This window comes from Gambusia affinis, linkage group LG01 (genome assembly GCF_019740435.1).
Source record: "Gambusia affinis linkage group LG01, SWU_Gaff_1.0, whole genome shotgun sequence".
NCBI classification, from domain to species: domain Eukaryota; kingdom Metazoa; phylum Chordata; class Actinopteri; order Cyprinodontiformes; family Poeciliidae; genus Gambusia; species Gambusia affinis.
Window position 1 is genome coordinate 32,329,193 of NC_057868.1, and position 22,238 is coordinate 32,351,430.

The following is a 22,238-nucleotide window of genomic DNA, read 5'->3' on the forward strand; positions in this document are numbered from 1 at the left end:
AACAAGGTTTACAACAACATATGAATTTAATTTCGCTGCATAGCAACAATTTGCTGCCATTTGACAAGAATTTTCTGCAATAAAGTCAGCTTTATTTGGATGTTTAAAACACAAATGTAACATGACTGAATATAAGGGCATCAAAACTGGTGTGATCAGATGGTATTGTCCAAAAATACGTTATCCCCACAAACTGAACCATAAGCACGGCTCCTCAGTTACATTGAGCAGTAGGGCAGAAATCGTGATTTCAGATTGACGATCCTGTTCAAAATTCCTTCTGAAGATCTAAAGAAAGAAGAAAACATAAAAACAAATCAAGAATAAAGTTCTTAAAAATGTGCATCACCTTTGTTTAACTCACCACTCTGTTGGAGAAGCTTTCCTTTCCATGAATCAACCATTCCAGCCAGAAACTCATCAAAGTACTTCACATACTTTGCCAAACTGGTTCGCTTGTAATCTGTAAGGAGACAATAGACGAAATCTACTTCAATTACAGCATCGAACCAGACAGAAGATCTGAGCAGTTAGGCCAATTTAATACTACAAAGAGGACACATTTTGTGACAACTTCATACAAAATGTATTTATGATTTATTTCGTCCCCCTTTGTCACCTCTGATTTTCCTCTTCTCTGTTGAGTCTTGTTCGTTTTCCTTCCCCTTCGTGACCTCTGACTTTGCTTCGTCCTCATCTGCCTTGGGTCGATCCAGCTCCTCACAGATCAGACTGAAAAATAAACCAATCAATAAAAGTTACACGTACAGTACATCAAAACAATTCCATTACTCACCTGATTGTGGGCACAGCAAAAGGATCAAACTTGTCCACGTCTTTTAGATCTATGGGAACAGAGATGCGCCCTGGACAAGCGAAGAGGTGAAATTAGAAAAACATTTCCTGGTGAAAACAGTTAGTGAGAGTTCATGCTCACCTGTTTTGGGATGAACACTGAAAGGGCTTTTCAGTAAATGGTTCACGCCTTTGCTGACGTTGACGTCCAGTCGAGGGTAGCAGTACTGCAGCATGATCTCCTTTTCAAAGTACTGCCGCTTTTTGGCAGTGGACTGGAGGAGGAACGATTATCAGTCAAAACCAATTTACAAACAAAATAAATAAAAATAAAATAAAATCATTATGAAGAAAGTCTAAATCCAGAGCAGCTGGAACGTTTTGTAAAGTACAAAATAAAATATGTTTAATGATGTTGAAGCCCTTCTTTAGCATACTGGGATTAGCATAGCATCCTTACAACCTGGTCAATCGTATTAATTCCCCACTTTTAATGCCAAAGTATCTCTGATTCACGGAGACATGGATGCCACTGGACCCCTGAATGTCTATGGTATCGGGATCTTACTACTGACTCCTTTAACTAGCAAGATAATGCCTGGATGGCTCCAACTCATATAGTGTTATTCAAGAGGTTGTAACCTTCACATTCGTAACAGACATCTCGTCACAGTAAGGTTAATTTGAAGGGTGTAAAAGACAGATATTTACTTAGTACCTAAAATCAACATATATATTTTTTAAATGAATCAAATTAACAGATTTTCAATATTTTTTGGGAAAAGACTTTGTATAAGACAACCATAACAACCAACCCGCTTCTTTTCAGCTTGGACTTCAATATGACGCCAGCGTCTCTCTGGGTTTCTCTCCTCCTGAAATATCTCCTGTAATTCTTTTTTAACATGTGACCAATTATGTTAAGGTCAAATTGTTATCACATTTTTTTTTTCTAATTTCAAGATACCTGACTAATAAATGTTTAATGATTTACCATGGGCATCATTGGAAAATTATGGTAACAGAAACGTAAAATTAATGTGCGGCCATATGCATATTAAAAATGGAAAGGATATCTTCTGGTACGAGAGCCAGGACTTTCTCTTCAGACTCCTTGCGTCCCAATATGTTCTGATCCTGTAGCGCGTATCGTGGAAAGTAGCGCTTCACCTCTGTTAAAGAATCTCTGTTAAGATTGCAAATGCAAATTGTTAAACACATAAAGCCACATAACCAAATAATAATCAAAAACAAGACAGTCACTTTAGAGACAAATGTCAAATCCCTTTACCTGATGAAAGGATGAATTGGATCTGTCAGCACCACTTTCTTCACTGTCTCTTCACCACCCTGTGAAACACAAATTAAAGTCAAAATGGACTTCTTGTCGCTACAGTCTTGATATTGGATAAGAACAGTAATCATTTTAGAAAGCTTCATGATTATCCTAGAAGTCATGTTTCTAACTAGGGATGGGACCCAATTGTGGAAGTTGTAGTAATCCAAAATGTGTTTTTATCTAATTCAAACAAAAATGCATACTTGAAAAACAACTGATAAATGGCACACACATTTCCTTGAATGAGATGTGTGCAAAATGGATGGTTTTACACAGTTTTCATGTCAATTTGTTTAACTTTTAAGACAAAAACATTCTAAGTTATCCATCTTTTTTTAACCAGTTCAAAACGTATGGATGTAAAAAAACAACTTCATTATGTCTCTAAAGGGGTCAGACTTTAAACACGGAACCTGGAGAAACCACAGAAAGCAACAACAGGCAAACAGATTTAATTATAGATGCATGGGTTGAAATGGATGGAAAGAATAATGGATCAATTAAAGATTAAACACAATAATGGACAAATTGATCGACCAACAAACGGGTAGACAGATGCATACAGACGGATTGATGGATGGATTTCAGAAAAGTCAACGTTTAGATAACCAAATCCTTTTACTCAGAGAATGAAGTCTTGAAATATAAATATTGTTCCATAATCTATTTTTTTATATTTATTCACACCTTAAAATCCAATTTTAACATTTTTGCAAATGAATCTTGTAAAGTGGACATTCGAAGTGTTGACATCCTCAAGCCTTACTTAAAGATTCCTACCTTGTTTATGTCTTATACATACTGCCTTTTATCAATTTTAGGTGGTTTCTTATGTATTCAATGTGATTTTCCACTTCAATGAGAAGTGAAACTGTTTTACCTTAACCAGGCTGAGATATTCTGCCACAGCGGACCGAGCGGCTGAAGAGAGTTTCCGGGCAGCTTCGTCACACACCCAGCAATGAACTCCTCTTCTGCCTGAATACACCCACAGCAAGTGGTGGAAACCAAAGTCCTCTGCAGAAAGAAAAAAACTAAATAAACTCAAGTGATTGTGAAGAAAATCAATAAAAGAAAACCTCTTAAAATAAATCAGCAGCATACGGCGAAGAGCTTTGTCCAAAATATGGATGGCGATGGTCATCAGTGTCCAGCACTTGGAGCAAATATCTGCTGCACTGAAATCAAGTTTTTAAAATGTTATTGATAGAGAGTATATTTTTGAACATGTGCAAACAGAGATCCTTAAAAAAAAAAAAAAAAAGTCAAATAATTTGTTTTACCTGCAGCAGCTTCGAACATCATCGTAATCCGTCATATCGATATCAAACACCAGCTCCTTCTCCAGAGCCTGGAAGCTGCCTGACTTCACTGTGTTGTGTTGATTAGGCTGCAGACGACAAACAGGAACGCTAACTTATCTTTAAACATGTTCAACAACACATGATCCAGAGAGGCACGCAACAGACTGCAAAGGTTTACCCTGTGACTGTACACCGCTCCGATGTCGATCTTGTACGGGTTCATTTTCTGCATTTCCTTCTCCATCTCGCTCTGTGAGCTGAACGACTGGTAGCGCACGTAGATGTCGTCTTTGAGCGTGAAGGAGAATTCCCGGTTCTGGAAGTAGTTCTTCTGCACTGAGGATGCAGAAAACGTAAGAGTCAGGGAAAGGAGGCAAACAAAACAAACGACATATTTCAACAGGGGTCTAGATAAAATTGACTCGATTGCTACAAAACACATTTGTGCAATTGCTTTGAATCTCCTCTAGTCTCGTAACGATTAATCAGATTAATTATTATTAATTGTTTATTCAAATAGTCGTCAATTAACTTACTAACTGATTAATCACACAGGTGAATACAGAGTACAAAAATAGTTTTCTGAAAGAGCAAGCCAAAACTATTCAAAAAATAAATACATTTTGCATTTCAGATGAAAAACCTTCTTTGTCTCTAAATACATTTAAATATTTGGCTTATTCCTGTTTCTCTTGTAATCTACATTGATCTCTTCTCTCTCTGTGTACTTTTTGTTCATCTACAGGATGGACACTCCTTTGGTTTGTTGTGACAAAGAAAAAGTTGAGAAAAGCAAAAAAAAAAATTGCCTATGCTATTTATTTTTAAAACAACCTAAATGAGTCTTAAAAACAAATCCCAAATAATCTCTTATTTAAACCTCATGAGCCGAATAGGCTTTATGTTAAAAATGTAACAATGTTATTTACAAATATCAGTTTTAAGTTTTTATGCCAGTGTCAAGTAAAATCACAAGTAATTTGTTACATATAAATTCAAAAATGTTATAAGGTCAAACTTTTTAAGCTTAAAATCTACCAGATTTAAAAAAAAATGTTGATTATGGTATTGAGCACCTCAATAGGGAACAGAGGAACACATTTTCTGCAGAAATCACATCCAGCTAGATCATCCACACATCATCCGGGTTCCTCCAGCTTCCTAACCCGGGTCTCTGCTCTCTTCCCCGGGTTTCTGCTCTCTTCCCCGGCCTGTTTGAGGACACTTACCTCCCCCGTAGTTCAGCCAGCGGTAATACTGAGCGAAGGGAAACAGGCGGCGATAGTAGAGCGGCAATAAGTCCGGCAAACACGCCGGATCGTAGTCTGAGGACGGCATTTTATCAGAAGTCTGAAGTTTACTTTAAATATAACCCTTCTAACTCTTACTGGCGATAGTTCAGCTTAATGAGAACAGCGCGGGAAACGTCTGAAACAGAAGAAGACCAATAACGTAAGGTCTGGACAAAGACGTCACCGGAACAAGGAAATGTGCTAATTTATAACCTCTTTCTCCAAATATATACTATAGCTATGTTGATATTTATCATTTCTATCAACTTTAAAACTAACAGAAATCTTAAGACATCTTAGAAATCTTGGGTGGCTAAAATTTTGGTTACAAACCAGAACCAGAAATAGCTGCTGGTGATGTCATGACGTTGACATGAAGGGTTTTTTTTCAACTCGGCCGACAACTACCGGGTGCGCTCCATTTGCTTTCTCGGCACAGCCGCCAGCTGCTTGGCGGTGCACTGACAAGACCATTTTTCGTGTGGCCATGGCGCGCATCAGTGTATAAATGGTGCAGATTTCAACAAAAGGCGGCCGTGATGCACAAAAAGAGAATATCACATTTAAAAGTGCAGGTTGTATACGTCAAGTTTCCTTCCTGACCCTGAAGATAGACACCAGTCCCTCTTCTCACCCTGTAAGGATAGGAGGGCAGTGACGTGCGGTCAGGGGAGGCAGGTGAGGCAGTGCCTCACCAGCCATCATGGAAAGAAAGAAAATATATAATCATAAAGTAATTTAAATTGTTATATTCATCCGGTGGTTTGTACTAAAAAATATTTATTTTTCATGTAGCTTCACCAATTTCGATTTTTATTTGTTCAAAATCGCTGAATTTTCTTATTTTCCCATTCAAATGCTTGGAAGCGATGCCGGTGAGGCAGCAGCGAGCTCTGCCTCACCTTGGATTGCGCAACCCCTGGCTCTGCGCTGGCTGCTAAGCGGAGAGAGCATGTTGCTGTACGGCGTCAATAAAATGGTTTAAACAAATTTAATATGTGAACTTATTTCCAATAATTTAGCTTATGTATATAATGTACAGTGCTTTTGTCACCAACTGTGTTTGTGTAACGTGTTTCGTGTAATGAGCGATTATAAACGGCAGAGAACAGGTTCGAGGTGAGGCAGGCAGTTCTCTTGCCTCATGGCAGGGGGCGCTCAAGATCCCAGACGTTCGTCTTGTTCACTCCTCAACTGCCGAGTAAGTGACAGCGAGCTAGGCTAAACGATTCGGGAAGCAAGTCAAGTGCAGCGGTAGATTATAATAGAGATAGTGATTTTTTTCCCTCTCGCTTATCCCGACTTTTGACATTTATTTTGTTTTGTTTTTTAAGGAAATGTGTGTTTTGTGAGCTACAGTCTGTATGTGTAAGGATGCAGAAGTGAAACATAACCTGTAAACTGCTGTCAATCTATGCATCTATTTGCAAATCTGATTCTGATGACGTCAGTGCCTCACCAGCTATGAACCTCACCGCACGTCACTGTAGGAGGGTACAGGACAATGGACAAAACAATCTCTCAAAATGAGCTACTTTTAATAATATAGTACCATGCATTTAACACACTTGAAGTCTTAAATTTTTATAGCTGTAAATAGCTTAATTAGGCTGTAGACATTTGTAATCCTGAATATATCATACCCAACCGTATTTTCAATCCAACGAGAGTTTGTTCTTCCACATTTATCCTAAACATGCATTTAATTAGGTCTCCTTGTCTGAAAACTGGCTTCTTTTTTCCTCTCTGTACAAATGTCTTCTTTGCAATACATTTCTATCCCTTGTGGAAATAAATCACTGCCTCAGTTAGGAAACACATTGTAATATAAAGATTTCTTGTCATGCTCTCCAGTTCAGTTTAAAGAATTGAACTTAGTATCAACATTTTTAAAGAACTTAAAAATTACGTGTTAATCCAGTAAAAGAATAATTTCTGATGGAACAAAATTCACTTAAATTTAAAAATATATATTTATGCAGCACAAGATGTAGGAAAATTTATTTTCTGTTGAATATTTCTTTATAAAAATGCTTCTTGGAAATACATGTGGTTGGGAGGGTGTAAAGCTTGTTTATTTGCCACATTTTAAAAGGAAAATGTGTTTGTTGGCAGAGATGTGGGTTGTCATCAGAATATTTCTCTTCTTTTCTGCACTTTGTGCTCTACACCTTCAGATGGCAGTGAAGCTTTACAGCAACATTTTAAATATTGCTACACTGAACCACATTGGATGTTAACGTGTTCCTGTCCTGCTAGAACTAATGCACCAATCTGCTGCATTCATGTGTGTTTTCGTCTTGTTCAAAAAGAATATGGAGCTGCAGAAAAACAGCACTACAGAAATCCAAGGATCTGCTGAAGGTGTTTGTAGTTTAAATTTGAGACAATCACTGATTTTCTTTTTTTTTTATTATGACAGAACATGGCACCACCCTTCCCCCATTTTTTGCCCTGACAGCTCATAGCTTCACATTGTTATGTCTTCTCCACTGTTTGTATTTTCTAAACCGAAGCGATGCTCTTCAGTGTGAAGGCTGAGAGCTGTGCAGTGGTGAGAGCTCTTGCTGGTTATTGTAGTTGTAATATTTAACAGCCACACCTTTTCTTTGTGCTGTTGCACATTAAATATGAACCTCTGTGATTTAATTTATTCTGTTTTATTCTCTTTTTGCCTTTGACTGTTGCAAATGAAAATAAAAAACAAATTGAGTAACACAGCATTACTAGTGGTTACTGTGAACTGGATGCTATTTTAATTATTCAGTGAAAACTTGAGTACATGTAATTACAAAGTGAGTGTTTAAGGGAAAATGTATTGGTGTCAGTTGTTTCTGCACAGCAAAACACTGTTTCATTTTTGCCTTTTAATGTACAGTGCTTTCTCCCCTTACAGGTTTGTTCTGGTTTTCCTTTATTGTCTCAAAAACAATTTCTAAATGAGGATCTACTAAAGGTAGAAAAGCAATTCAAACTGTCTGTATGTACAAAAATGATTGTTTCTGCTTTATAAATCATAAATATCTGTGATTAACCCCAGCTTTTGGAAGCTGAAGCTGAGTTCAGTTTTACAAGCCACATCCAGGACTAATTAATGACTGACTTGAAGAACCAAGAAATAATTTGAGCACAACCTGTCTGACAACATAAAACATGCTAGAAGATATTAAAACATAATGTAAAAGTATATCTCAAATTTGCCAAAAACATCTTAAAAATCACCTAAGGAATATTCTGTTGACGGAGGAGAAGAATGAGATATTTTTATCTTGTCACATATAGTGTAAAGATTACACAGCATTTCAAATAAAGAACATTGCCATAGTGAAACATGGTGGTGGCAGAGTGATAATGTGGGTCTTCTTTGCTGCGTCAAGAACTAGACAACTCTCCAGAATGAATGGAACCAAAACTTTGTGCTTTGTGAAGGAGAATAGACATGGCAAGGAGCATTTGCCCTCAGTTTATGACTTTAAGCTTAAGCACACTTGACAGATGCAATTGGGCAATCAAGGATTTGGAGTGGCCTAGTCAAACTCCAGACTTAAATCTAAAGAGAGTGCTGTGGTGTTACCTTAAAAAGCTTAGAAAAGCTTTATAGAAACCCATCACTGTGGCTGAATCAAAGCAAGTCTACAAGGAAGAAGGGCACAAAATGTGTGCAATAATTTAAGTGTTATTGAACATTATAGCAAACACTGGAGGAAAAAAATAGAAATAAAAACACACTTAATGGAAGCTGTTGTCACCCATGATGGCACAACCAGCCAGTACGTCTAATAGGGAGTTACTTTGTCACATGGTGTCACATTGAATTGGAAAACTTTTTTACTTTTAACATAATTATGACTTGAAAACAAAATGTTGTATTTTCTCAAATTGTCTCATAATTTGTTCATCCATCCATCCATTTTCTGTTCACCCTTGTCCCTAATGGGGTCAGGAGGGTTGATGGTGCCAATCTCCAGCTACGTTCCGGCTGAGATGACAGGTCACCCTGGACAGGTCGCCAGTCGGTCGCAGGGCAACACAGAGACATACAGGACACACAACCATTCACACACACACTCACACCTAGTGAGAATTTAGAGAGACCAATTAACCTGACAGTCATGTTTTTGGACTGTGGGAGGAAGCCGGAGAACCCGGAGAGAACCCAGCATGCACAGGGAGAACATGCAAACTCCATGCAGAAAGACCCCGGGCCGGGAATCGAACCCAGGACCTTCTTGCTGCAAGGCATAATTTGTTCATTTATCTTAAATGATAAAAAATAAAAATACATTAATAAGAGAAAGGTTCTATTTAGCAATACTTGCACATATTTGCAAGAAAAAGTAAAAGGTAGCCTTCCATGAAATTACTGAAGTAATACTAAAAACGTATTTGGTAAAAAATATTATCTAGTACTGAGTAACTAATCAAACTATTAATCTTCTAATATTTAAAAATTACACCATCAGAGTGGAAATTTTGTCAAAAAATCATCTAAGTAATAAAAAAATAAGAAGATCAGAAAAAATAAATTTTTCCCAAATTGGTTCATTTCAATATAAAACTTATGAAACTTTAACCAAAACTGACTTGTCTGTATGTCTTTGTTTGTTTTTCATTCTGTGAGCAGAGAATCCAGAAGATTTACTCAAGTAATAAAATTACTTTAGTAAAAGTAGAGAGTACAGCATGGTAAAATACTCCTACAAGTGCATTTTGTCAAAGAAGTTACTCAAGTAAATGTAATTGAGTAAATGTAATTAGTTATACCCAACTGGCACAGTGGTATTGCCACCATCTTTCACCTGTTAACATGCAAAAGCAGATGGTGTCTGGTGTGTTTCTGCTTTGTTTCAGTGGTGGACGGCCGCAGCTAAGAGGATCTAAACAGGAGCCATTAGCAGCATATTTCCACTTTATGATTGCACTTGTGTATTTTCTTTCATCATCTCCCAATTTACATAATGCAAGAGCTCTCAGACTCGTCTGACTTGAAATATGTAAATGAATTCACTTTGAGATCCATTAGATGTGAAGGATTTTCTGTCTGTTTTCCCCTTCTCAGACACACTTTTTAATGATATTTGGGATTTGCCTGATTTCAGGCTGAATTGTCGACTCAGCACGGCAAAGTGGGTGGATGAATGCAAAACGCTGAATTAACACCACTTGCTTTCTTCTGCTTTTTCCCACTTGTCCTGTGCTATCTTCTTATCTAAGGAGATTTGCAATTTACAGCATCAGTGACAAGTTAAAAGTAGAACTAAAAAAAAGTTAAATCCAGAAAATGACATAAGTGAAATATTTAAGATGACAGATAATGACAGCCAAAAATTCATTGTTTAGAAAATGTGAATATTACATACACTTGGTTACAAGATCACTACTTGACAGAAGATAGTCACTGACACCCTCCACAAGGAGAGTAAGCCTCAAAATGTCACTGCTAAGGAGGCTGCTTGTTCAGAAAGAACATTTATAAAAAGTTAAGTGGAAGGAAGAAGTGTGGTAAGAAAAAGTCCACCAGTATAGAATAATCTCAGCTGTGAGAGGATTGTCAAACGAGGAGTGAGGCTGGACATCAAGAGCTACTACAAACCAGACGTATCCTACACATGGGCTTTAAGTGTCGTACCTGGGCTGAGGAGACAAATATCTGCACTGTTCCTCTTTTCTTAGATGGAAATAAACTTTGCATTTCATTTGTAAATGAAAGTCGGAGTCTGCAGGAAACATGGACTCCACCTTACTTGAAGTCCAGTTTGAAACTTCCACAGCTCAGTGAATATTTGGGTTGCCATGGCATGTCAATGCAACCATATACCAAAAATTTTTTAGAGTACTTCATGTTTCCTTCTGCAGACAAACTTTATGGAGATGTTGATTTTATTTTCCAGCAGGACATGGCATCTGTTCACACATCTAAAGGTACCAAAAGCTGAATCCGTAACTATGATGTTCCTGACCTCCTGGCCAGATACATTTCCTGACCTAAACTCTATGATGTCTTTTCTAGAGGATGATGAGAGACACCAAACTCAAAAAGGCAGATCGCCTGAAGGCAGCCATTTTAAGACTTCATTACACCTCAGCAGAAGCACATCCATGCCACGCCGCATTGATGCAGTAATTCATCAATTACTGAATTAGTGAAAGATGCTGAACCAAATATTGAAAGCATAGAAATGGGTGTATTTTTCTGAAGCCTGGCAAGCCTGTTTAAAATATTTTTTTACAGATCTTATGTAATATTAAGATTTGCCTGAAGTTTGGCTTTTAATTATATTTAAGTCATCGAAGAGTCATTGAAATAGCAATAAGAACCTTTAAATATTTGTGCAATGAATCTCTCTCTCTCTCTCTCTCTCTCTCTCTCTCTCTCTATATATATATATATATATATATATATATATATATATATATATATATATATATATATATATATATATATATATCCACTCATATATATATGAGACCCTTTGTCTATATTTATGGGGTTCCATTTTTGGCAGATATTTTTGCCACCAATGGAATCCCACACTTCTAGAAGGTCTTGAAAAAAGTTGGGGTGGGGCGCATATGGCCCCCGGACCTTAGGTTTGACACGTGTTGTAGATCAAGACAAAAAAACAACTGTTCAGATAATAGATGTTGTCACATGCGATAACCAGACAGTAAAATTGCGGTTTACATCGAGGTGGCTTTGATTTTTCTCATATTTTTTAAATATGACAAATTTTCTACGCATTTGTAGCAATAAATGAGCAGAGTATTTCCCTGCGGCTGTTAGTGAGAAAGTGGGCATCTTCTCGTGCGCGGTCCTCGTGCACGACGCACTGCGCCGCTCTCATTGGCTGGCGCGACAACATAAAGTCCCGCTGCGTCTCCGGCTCCTTCACTGACTGAAACTAAACTGCTGCTGCTGCTCAGCTTCAGAAACACTCCACACTTTACCAGACTATCCCCAGTCGTTTCTCCTCCAGTTTTCCTCTGGGCTGCAGTCATAACGATGAAGGAGAGAAGACTCCCGCAGCCTTTTGTGGCCAGGTGTAAACTGGTCCTGGTTGGAGACGTTCAATGCGGTAAAACAGCGATGCTGCAAGTATTGGTGAAGGACTGCTATCCAGAGGTAAGACGCTGCTGCTCACATCTAAATCACTTGGATATATTAAGAAGCTTTTCTGTTTTTGCGTCCTTAGAGGTAGAAAAACTATCAGTATGTAATTATACGCTTTTATATAAAATTTGAATATTCCAACATTCTTGATTCCTTCTGATTAATCCTTGGATTTGATTGGATTGGAGACTACTTTAGTATGACATCAAGCTTATAGTAGGAGAAAGGTAGTTTAGTTAGAACAAAATTCTTACATTTTTGGAATATAGATTTTCCTGTAATAACTAATCCTCGTCAATAAGAAAATTAAAGAAATTATAATGATAAGAATTTAGCAACAGTGATTATTTTATTACAAAATCCACCAACTGCTTTAGAGTTACTGTAATCTAAAACGGAAACCTGCAACACTGTGAATATGTGATGAGAGTGGTTCCTAATCCCGTTCTCCATTCCTCCTCCTCCAGACTTACGTCCCCACTGTGTTTGAGAACTACACGGCTTGTCTGGAGCTTGAAGACCAGCGTGTTGAGCTCAGTCTGTGGGACACATCAGGTGAGATTCACAAGCTCTGATGCTATTTTCCTTTGCTAAATTTCCTGCAACCGGATGTGTTCTCCATCTTTGTTTAAAATTCTCCCCAGTCTGGTCAGGGCTGAGCAGTGAGTTCAGTCACAGAGCCGTATTGATGGGTTTATATCTGCAACATGTTTACTCTCCCAGTAAGCTCGGCCGGCCAGGAGCCGGGTAACGATTATGACTGTAAATAAAGCAAGGTCTCATTCTTTTGTTTGCTTGCAGTGCTATCTGTGCTGTTTACGCAGGCTTCACTATCTCTCTGCCTGTTTGTCTGTCCTGTTTGAATGCAGTTAAGCAGCTTTTTATTCAATGTGAAATCTTCTGAGGAATCTTGTCTGCAGACAATTTAGAGTCCGTAATGTTTGTAATCTAAATTATCTAATTGTTTCACTGCTTACATAAAATCTTTGGGTTAATCACTCCTGACAGAAAAGCCATAACATTGTAAAAATTACCCGAAGCTTAGATTTCTCGGATAAAGTAATAACTCATCAAGGATATAAAACTGTACAATCATATTAAACTATAGGAAACAAATTGTTTATTTATCCTTTTTTGCTTACAAGTAGAGTAGAGATGCAACAATCAATGCCAGAGATTTCAGGCATCATGTTAGTTCCATTTTACAGTATTCTCCCTGAATCCTGATATTTCTTTTAACATTTATGAAACAAAAGTACAAAACTAAATCTTTATCAGCCCTATCTGCAAGTTAAATGCTGAAAAATATTATTATTTTTTCCTGTTCATTAAATGCATCAAAACAAAAGAACGTATACAATTTTCTATCTATAGATTTAACATGCAATGTCATACACTTTAAAGCACTTTTTTGAGTTTAATTAAAGATTAGGAAGCAATGTTTTGATGCTTACATCACTAAATCAATTCTGTCAGTTTGTATTCAAAAGCACTACCTCTGTTCGTTACCCTTCAATGTGTATTTCCTCTCCTTAGGGAAAAACATCTGAATCTTTATTAAACTATTTAGTATATGTCTACAGCAGATATAATAAGATTTTTGAAGTTCTTAGTTCAATTGTGAGTACGGCAGTCGTGCACCAACTATGTAGTAATTTTGTTCCGAGTTGATGAAAGCACATTTTTCTAACCTCAACAATGAAAGAAATTGTTATCCTGGTCAAAAAAATATTTTTTCAATCTGTTTTGTTTATGCAAAGACTTAACTATGTGGTAACAATCTCTTTTGCCTGAGGTTAATCTAAAGAAAGAAAAAAAATCCCTCAGCATATATTAAATGACTACATGTGTTCTTGGATTGTTAAAAATAATTAAAACAAAAACAGTTTAATTGTGAAGCTAACCTGCAGATTAATTGATAATACAATCAGCCAGAACGGCTTTTAGGTTTCTGGTTCAACGTGTGAAAAGATAAACCGCATGCAGTCGCCGAGTCATCTAAGCACACAGAAGTCATTATGTAAATTAAATCGATAAGAAAAGCCACCAAGTGCAACAGCGGAGCTCTTTTGTAACAGTGCTGGCTGCAGCCTGAGGCTCGGTGTTCAGAGGAAGTCGAGTGGTGCCAGTTGGCCTTCAGAATGGTTGTTTCACAGGGGAGAGGGGGGATGCCTCGTCCATAGGGGGGTGGAGATCTGCAAGAGTGAAGCCAATCGTGGTTCTTGTGTGTGTGTGTGGGTGTGTGTGTGTGTGTTGTTGTTGTTGTGAACAGAAGGCACAAACGAGGGATACTGAGAGAAAACATGTGCTTGACCTCCATGCTTATGTAACCCAAAGCAGCACTGAGATAATTTGGGTTTGTACATTTGTCTCCCACAATGGAAAAACTTTCTTGACAGTCACCCATTCTGGAGGAATTGTTGCATAAGACTGATTTCCATTTGAATAAATAAATATAAACACACCTTCACTGCACTGTGCATAAATATCCATGTTCTCTTTACTTGTATGCCATACTGGTTTAGGTAAAGTCTTTTCAAAAATAAAGCTTTTACTATTAAATTAATAAATGTTTCTTTTAGCTCAAAAACAAATTCACTATCTCATTTTACAATCGCAACAGAGAGAGAGAGAGAAAAAAAAAATGCTTAAATTCTTTAATAGAAATTTGTGCTGTAACCAGCGGGTTGTCAGGTCAAAACCCTCTCTGTCCATCTCAGTTAATTCCTCTGTAAGACACTTCATTCACCTCGCCACCGTCAGTGTGTGAATGAATGACTAAAAGTACAGTAAGCCGCTTTGGAGTCCTCTGACTTGAAACGCCCTAAAATGCTGGCCATTTTGTCATTTGAGGAGAAGTTGGAATTGGAAATATAATGTCTATATTTGCTGGTCAGATCTTTATATTGATCACCTGTGGGCCAGCAACCCCATGTCAATATTAAGTAACAATTCTTACTCAGAAATAGGACAATTTTTATGTGAACCTCAAACTTTTTCTTATATAACTGTTATTTGTCTCATTTTGCATCTTGAGTGAAGGCGCGCCATTCACTTTTTTTGCCTTCCGCAGTAAACCAGACAGCTTGAACAGATCGGCTTCTGTTGCTCAGCTAAAAGCATTGTGCATCTTTGTGTGAGTGAGCATTATTTGTGTGTTCATGCGAGGTGGAGGGGCTAATGTGTGGGAGGCGGTAGGAGCAAGTTGTGTCCTCTTTAGATCTGTCTGCCTCCTCTTTCTCAAAGTCTTACATCACCTCGGATGGTTATATGAGACATGGATTTTGCTTTCCATAAACAGAACACAAAAGTATATTGATAGATACAACTTGTGTAACTCATCCTACTTAAGTCAACAGTAAAACCGGCTAAAAAAAACCTTGGGTGTAAAACATTACATTTCACCAGGATGCCCTGATTGTTCGTTGCTCCTGCTTGCAGAAGCATCTATTTCTGTCCTAATTACATTTCTTATATTTGCTTCTTGTGCACATTTGGCCCCCGAAGACAGGACGAGGAAATTGAAGCTTGCTGTGGTTGTGTAGGTAGTGATTAGGTGGCAGAGGGAAGACAATAGAGTGCGGACATCCTGCCAATTTGTTTTTAGCTCTGGAACTTGTTCTGTTTATAGAAATGCAAGCAGAATTTGTTTCCTTCATTCTTCTGTTTCACAATACCTGAGGGGGAATCCCAAGGCCAGCGAACACAACTAATATGATATACAGGTTTGAGTGATTGGTCTTGTTTTCAGTTAATTATCTGAGAAAACATTTTGACGTGTTATGCACCACTGTTGTTAAATATTTAATTTCTAGGTGTGAAGCCCAAGTCCTTGCAAAAATATGCATAGCCACTGATCTTTTTCACAAATTGTCACGTTAAATCCTCGTAAGTAATGGGTGTAATTGGCAACACTAATAATTGTAAACTGGGAGGAAATTTAAATTGAAATATTTCACCGAAACAAACAAAATTCAAAATCTGTGGCATTTTTATGTTCTATTCAGCCAGCTGCACCTGGATCTATATTTTGTACGTCTACCTTTTGCAACAAAGCCTTTAGGCTGTGTCTCTACAGGTTTTGTGCATCTAGAAACGAAATGTTTTTCCCACTCTGCAAGAAAGCACAAGCTCTGGCAGATAAGATAAATTTTGAAGTCTTAATGCAGATTTTCAATTGGACTTTGGTCTTGGACTTAAATGGACTTTGCTCTAAACCACTCTAACGTAGCTCTGGCTGTATGTTCAGGTTTGCAACCTTAGCACATGGTTCCAGGTTTTCTTCCAGTTTGCAAGGAGGAATGTATTGTGTGGCTTACTAAAAATTTAAAATATAAATTTAAATCACTTATAGAATGCTGGTTTAAAGCAGACAAAGGATATGTGCAGAGACTTGCTTTCCTTTTAGTAGTGTTAGATTTTCTCTTGTGTAGATACGAAGGAAGTGGTGGTGATAAATTACGGATGGATAATAAATCAATAACAATATATATTGTGATTGAGATTGTGATAGATAAGGTTGGTGGCAACAACTAACTCACTGACTCTTCGGTTACTTAGCAACAACTTGGCGCTGCAGCAGTTACAGGCTTTGCCTCTGTGCCTCATAACTACTTAAAAATTTTAAAACAGCATGGAGTAAAAATTGTGGTTAAAACAGAAAATGTTTTATTTATATCAGTACTTCAGATATTTAAAACAAAAATCCTAATCAATATTTATTCATATCAACTGATATGAAACGCATATATCATCGAGCCACATTATATTAATGATTTTATGTTGATTGTTACCATGTCAAACCTGCTATTCAGCAAAATAAAGGTTTGATCTGACTACTTGCTGCCCCTTTAGGCTCTCCATATTACGACAACGTCAGGCCCCTCTGCTACAGCGACTCAGACGCAGTGTTGCTATGCTTTGACATTAGCCGGCCGGACACAGTAGATGGTGCTCTGAAGAAGGTATGAGCAGCTGAAATTCCTGCCAGGTGGCATATTTGCTTTACTATCTACAGTAATGATAATTAATAATAATAAACCTGTTTGTTTTATTTGAAGTGGAAAGCAGAGATTCAGGACTTCTGTCCCAACACTCGAATCCTGCTCATAGGCTGTAAGACAGACCTGCGAACGGATGTGTGCACACGCATGGAGCTGTCCAATCAGAAACAGGCTCCAGTCTCCCATGAACAGGTGAGCTTTTATTGGTTCCCTTTTCCTTCTTAATGACTTTCTCAATTAGAGGTGGGCAATATGGACTTAAAGTTTTAATATGATATTTTGTTGCACTATTGTGATATTAATAAAAGTGACGAAAGAAAATGTATTACGTCTGTTTTAGGTTACTCTATAGCACAAATTCTGCTGTTGAAAAATATTCTTTTTGTAATATGCTTCACATTTCTTTAGCAAAGAGAAATGTCACAAGAAATGTGACTCATATAATTAATTAAACTTAAAATCTTCACTTAATTTCATTATACTTTCCAATTTATTGATATTTGTTGATGTTTTCATTGACCAAACAGTGGAGAAAATAGTAAAACTAACAAATCCAGCAAATAGGGACAGTTTAATATAAACATCTTTAATTGGGATTTCTCCTGACAACAATAAATCAAAATTATTATCATGGACATACAGACACACTGCACTTATGCTAACAAGAGAGTAGCTAAAATGCACAACATTAATTATGATAACAGTTGAAGCCGTAATACAAAACATGGAAAAGTTAGATTTAACATGAAACCTTGTTAAATTAATCTAAAATGTAATACTTGTAGAGAAAACACAGAAAGCTCCAGAAGCCAACAGGAAAAAGGGGGAGGAGCTGTCAGCTGCTGGCTGCCATGGTAACCACCAACTGTCAAACGCAGCATAATGTAACCTATGTAACAATAAACGTTAGGAAAAACAACGTTTTGATTAGATGAGATGAATTTGAAGAATACATAAACAAGTTTTGACAAAGTTTATAAATACTACATATAAAAAATACAATAAATTAACCCTTTTAGAATTTAGTTGTTTTTTGTTTTTTTCACACTTTATTAAAAATTGCTCCTCTTCATTTTGTAGGGTTCATCTTTGGCCAAGCAGCTCGGAGCTGAAGCTTATCTGGAGTGCTCGGCTTTTACTTCGGAAAAGAGCATCCACAGTGTTTTCCGTACCGCAGCTCTAGCCTGCATGAATAAACTGCAGCCTCCCAACAAACCCAGCCCGGTCCGCCGCCTCTCCAAAAGACTGCTACACCTTCCCAACAAAACAGACCTCCTTAGCAAGGACAAGTCCAAAAGTTGCTCCATCATGTGAACACAGCAAGAAGTGTGCTCGGAGTATGGGAAGAGAGGACAGTATTCTACCTGGTTCAGGCGGGGTTCAGGGTGTGCAAGGGAAAGAGAGCAATCATCGAGATTTTCACAAAACTTTTTACTCTTTTGCATCATCCTCCTCAAACTCCTGGCTGCCACAGTTTCCACAGAGAGAAACGATTCGAAGTGGAGTTTCATGATCCTGTACAAATGGAGAGTAACATGTTGCAGCCCCACATAAAGGTTGTTGTGAATCAGCTTAACAATGCTCCGTATCTTAGCTCGTCCATGAAGGAAGCATTGTATCCTCTCCATTAAAGTGATGAAATCCATTTAAAGCTCTGATAGCAGTGCCGTATCCCATCCATCTCTCTGTCCAGATGCCTTTTAAAGGTCACAGCATGGGCTGAGTGATGAGAACGTAAAATCTGAGAATGAAGCTGCATCTGCAGAAACCTAGCTGAGGAGATCTTAAAAAATTATTCCCCCACCAGAGCCCTCGCCGTAATATCTATTTTGAAATTAAAGTTGACAGCGGAACAAAAAAGATGACAAAAGGGAGGGGTTTGGCAAGCAGTGCGCTCATTTGCAGAAGGCAGTGGGAGGACAAAGTGAGTCCGTGAAGAAGTGCAATGTGATTCAGCACTATCATGAGCCGCAAGGTCGAAAAGGGTGAATGCATTTTGTTAAATACTTTCTACCTGTCTTCAGGAGGTTCTCTGCCATGCACCATCACCACACAAGTTCAGCAACCATAGCTATTTATTTTAGTGGAGTTACATGGAAGAATGATATTTCCAGACTGTTTAATGGGTTCAATTTTCATTTTGTTTATTTTTTCTTAGTCTTTTTTTTTTTATAGAAGAGACCAAGAAAAGAGGATTTTTTTGTGCTCCAAAATATCTATGGTTTATAAATACTCTTCCTCACGGACAACAAGGGAAACAATTGTTCAGCTTGGTTCTACAAATATCTGCTCATTACAGCCTACTGTCCTGAAACCTGGCCAGAAGACATCACACCAATGAATAATCAGTTAGCACCCCAAAATAAAACGAAACCTGATATATCTTTTTTTCTGCATGTTTTTTGCCTTTCATACTCCACAGAATGTAGGATCTTGTAGCAAAGAGCTGAAAGTAAACACAACAACATTGTGCCGTCCTCATCCATGACCTTCTTGTTCTTAAAGGGAAAGTTCAGAATTTTTGAAGCGGGCTTTAAAAGATTATGATTTGTGATTTCTGAAACCCTGCTAACACTTGAAAATTCAGCATGAGCCATAACAGCTGTTAGCCTTACTGTTATCTGCTAAAAATCTTGCTCTCATTCATAGCCTGAATTAACTGAAGACATGGAAACAGTCTTCTTCCCACTGTAACAACTTTAACACCAAAGAGTGTTGTTATTGTGGACTTGTTGTTATTAGGGACCTGGCTAAAAACATGGGTTATTACAAGATTTTTCCTCTTTAGATCTGATTATTCTCACAGCATCTTAATTTGTATGAATTTAGATTAGCTGATAACAGATGCTAAAGCTAATTGCTAGTCCAAACATAGCTAAGCACAAAACAGACTTCCACAGTCCTAAAATCTCTCCTCTAAGAAATGTTTAATTGGTTTGTGCAGATATCATTTTATAAACTTTTGAGTTGCTGTCAAATCTGCATTGATGGTTATTTATAGATGACCTATGGAAATAGAGAATGGAGTCAGTGTGCCATCATTTAGCTTCCCCGTGAAACGTGTACTGAGAACATTTTCCACTCAGAATAAATTATAAAAAAGTAATACAGTGCATAAAAAATAAACTAGTGAACAACCTCCATTTTCTACCTGTTTAAATAAACATAGGTTGTGTGTCCAAACACTCATGCAAATATCACAAGAATTTAAAGTTTAATAACATAGCATTGCATAAAACACAATGACATTTTTGTCATTGTGAGATTTTTAAGATAATAAAAGTTGGAAGTGCTACTCTGATTAGCTGTTTTCTATAGTCTCCAGGAGCAACGGTGGATGGTGAGAAAACTATGTACTTCAGGAAAAATATAAATTATTCAGAACCTTCTACAGAATCCCACTTCAAAAATGACTTTTTTTTCTGCCATTGTCATTTAGGTTTAAGAGTTTGAGCTGCATGCCTCTGTAAAGAGGAACCTCTAGCCTGATACCTTAAACTCTTTCAATTTGTGTAAATAAATTGCTCCTTTCTGGTTGCTAACATCCAGAGATTAACTGAAATAATAAAGACTTTCCTCAAATTTTTAAAACAAAACAAAAGATTTTCTTATACCTGCACTAATCTCAGCTCTGTTATGCAAAAATACAAACTTTGCCACCTCAATGCCCAATTAAGGCTTTATTCAACACAAACTTATAAAAACTCTGTATATTTAAGCTTACAGGACTAATTTGCACTCCCAAGAGAACAAAACACAAGTTGAATCCCTCGAACAGGCTGGTCCTGTATGTATTTTCCTTTCTCTCCAATCATTACGAAAAGTAGAAGATTTGATACTATTTTAAATTTTTTTTTTTGCTGGATGTTTTGCTTGTTGTTGTTTTCTCTGGAGTTGTGTTCACTGGCGTCTCCTGGCATTAAGCTGTTGACAGCTTGGCTAATGGAGGGCTTGATGATTTGTAGGTCTGCAGCAATGTGCACAGCGGTGGAATTTAATGCGTTGCCTAGCAACAGTGGGAGCAAGGGCCATGCCTATATCTCCGACGGAGAGGAGGGGTAATGTCTCAGAGAGAAGCGCGACTCACCTTTTCTTTGTAGCATTAGACGGAAGCCTCAGCAAAGGTGACGGCGGGACATATCAGGGAGAATCTGTGTCTTCAACATGATTTCTGGTTGGAACACCGCAAAAACACAAAATCTTACTGAGTAATTTTGGTCCAGTTTCTAGTGTAAATATCTTAGTCCACTTGAAATAAGACAAAACTAACTTACAAGTAACGTTTCATCGAGATATAGGACCTTGTTTTGAGTCAATAATTCCTTAATTTTGATGAACAAGTTCCAGTTTCATTGGCAGATAATTTTACTTGTCCAATGTCCAAGCATCAGCCAGTTTAAAAATAAATACAAAACTATGGATGCGTTCACGCTGCAGCCTGAAGTGACCCAATTCCGATTTTTTTTTTTTTTTTTTTTTTTATTACATAATGTGAGTTGTATCTGATCTTTTCATGACAATCTGAACAACACAGTTCGGATTCTTTTCGAATGCGACCCAGGCTGCTTGCGTATCCGATTCAAATATGACCTAATGTCCAGGTCACGTTCATCCCACCTGAACGTCACTGATACTCGACAAACGTCACTGTTCTGTGTCCTGATATGCGCAAGCGGGAAGAAAAACAACCATGACGGACTATATTGAGGATTAAGCTGTTATTATGCTGGTTCCGGTCGGACAACATCTTCAACTGTGTAAACTATGGTCCACCATAGTTCACCGGAAGTAATCACCGTTACTTCCGCAAACTGAGCACTTCTTCTTATGGCGGTTGGCAAAACACTGAACACGCTGACGTTATTGCGCCCTCTACTGTGCATGTGGGACACTTTCAGGTTGTTTGCCCGTTCACACTGGGAAAAAGTCAGATTTGACGAAAAATCAGAATTGGGTCACTTCTGGCTGCAGTGTGAACGTAACCTATGTTACTCACGTTATAGAGAGAACAATAGCTGTATGTCAGGTTGTTATTTACAATTGTCATTGCTACTATTAATATTATCTGTACATTTTCTTGTCTCTTGAGAATTAGTTTGTAACCGTTTTGTCTGTTGAGTCAGTAGGTAAAATATTTCATTAAATTGAGATAAGGGGATTAAATAAGTGTTGCTACTCCTTTTCAAACAGAAAGTAGTGGTGAACAAATTATTTTGTTCTTGTTTATGCATGCTCTTGCTCTCTTGGTTTTGTTTTATTTTTAAATAAATACAAAATACTTATGACATTGGAAAAATGTCTCGTTATAAGTGAAATGATCTGCCAATGGAACTGAAACTTTTTCATCAATATTGAGAAGTTTTTGACGTAAAACAAGCTCTTATATCTTGCTGA

The 22,238-nt window shown here is 37.5% G+C and overlaps 2 protein-coding genes across 3 annotated transcripts; one reads left to right on the plus strand and one right to left on the minus strand.

The window, feature by feature from the left end:
- Window positions 1-7: 7 nt before the first annotated feature.
- Window positions 8-21,207, minus strand: prim1 (DNA primase subunit 1). Of its 2 annotated transcripts, XM_044130319.1 has the most exons (14): window positions 21,119-21,207; window positions 20,932-21,015; window positions 3,617-3,774; window positions 3,418-3,524; window positions 3,239-3,312; window positions 3,015-3,151; window positions 2,087-2,145; window positions 1,872-1,981; window positions 1,611-1,702; window positions 938-1,070; window positions 797-866; window positions 620-732; window positions 365-463; window positions 8-288 (listed from the first exon to the last, which is right to left on the minus strand). In XM_044130319.1, the coding sequence occupies exons 2-14, from the start codon at window positions 20,945-20,947 to the stop codon at window positions 269-271; spliced, it is 1,188 nt and encodes a 395-aa protein (XP_043986254.1). In that variant the 5' UTR covers window positions 20,948-21,015; window positions 21,119-21,207; the 3' UTR covers window positions 8-268. The 2 variants fall into 2 exon arrangements, with proteins under 2 accessions (XP_043986254.1, XP_043986245.1); XM_044130310.1 differs by lacking the exons at window positions 20,932-21,015; window positions 21,119-21,207 and adding an exon at window positions 4,668-5,088.
- Window positions 11,628-20,933, plus strand: rnd1a (Rho family GTPase 1a). Its single transcript, XM_044130332.1, has 5 exons — window positions 11,628-11,853; window positions 12,309-12,396; window positions 16,696-16,805; window positions 16,902-17,036; window positions 17,925-20,933. Exons 1-5 carry the CDS (start codon window positions 11,734-11,736, stop codon window positions 18,156-18,158), a joined length of 687 nt encoding a protein of 228 aa, XP_043986267.1. The 5' UTR covers window positions 11,628-11,733; the 3' UTR covers window positions 18,159-20,933.
- Window positions 21,208-22,238: the final 1,031 nt, after the last annotated feature.

Bases quoted from the DNA above. Each gene is read 5' to 3' on its own strand.
- prim1 (XM_044130310.1), bottom strand. From the start codon at position 4,776: ATGCCGTCCTCAGACTACGATCCGGCGTGTTTGCCGGACTTATTGCCG. The intron at 3,152-3,238 runs GTATGCTGCTGA...TTCTTTCTGCAG, and splicing joins TTTGGACAAAGCTCTTCGCC to AGGACTTTGGTTTCCACCAC. The intron at 1,071-1,610 runs GTTGGTTGTTAT...TTCCTCCTCCAG, and splicing joins TCCAAGCTGAAAAGAAGCGG to TCCACTGCCAAAAAGCGGCA.
- rnd1a (XM_044130332.1), top strand. From the start codon at position 11,734: ATGAAGGAGAGAAGACTCCCGCAGCCTTTTGTGGCCAGGTGTAAACTG. The intron at 11,854-12,308 runs GTAAGACGCTGC...CTCCTCCTCCAG, and splicing joins TGAAGGACTGCTATCCAGAG to ACTTACGTCCCCACTGTGTT. The intron at 17,037-17,924 runs GTGAGCTTTTAT...TTCATTTTGTAG, and splicing joins CTCCAGTCTCCCATGAACAG to GGTTCATCTTTGGCCAAGCA.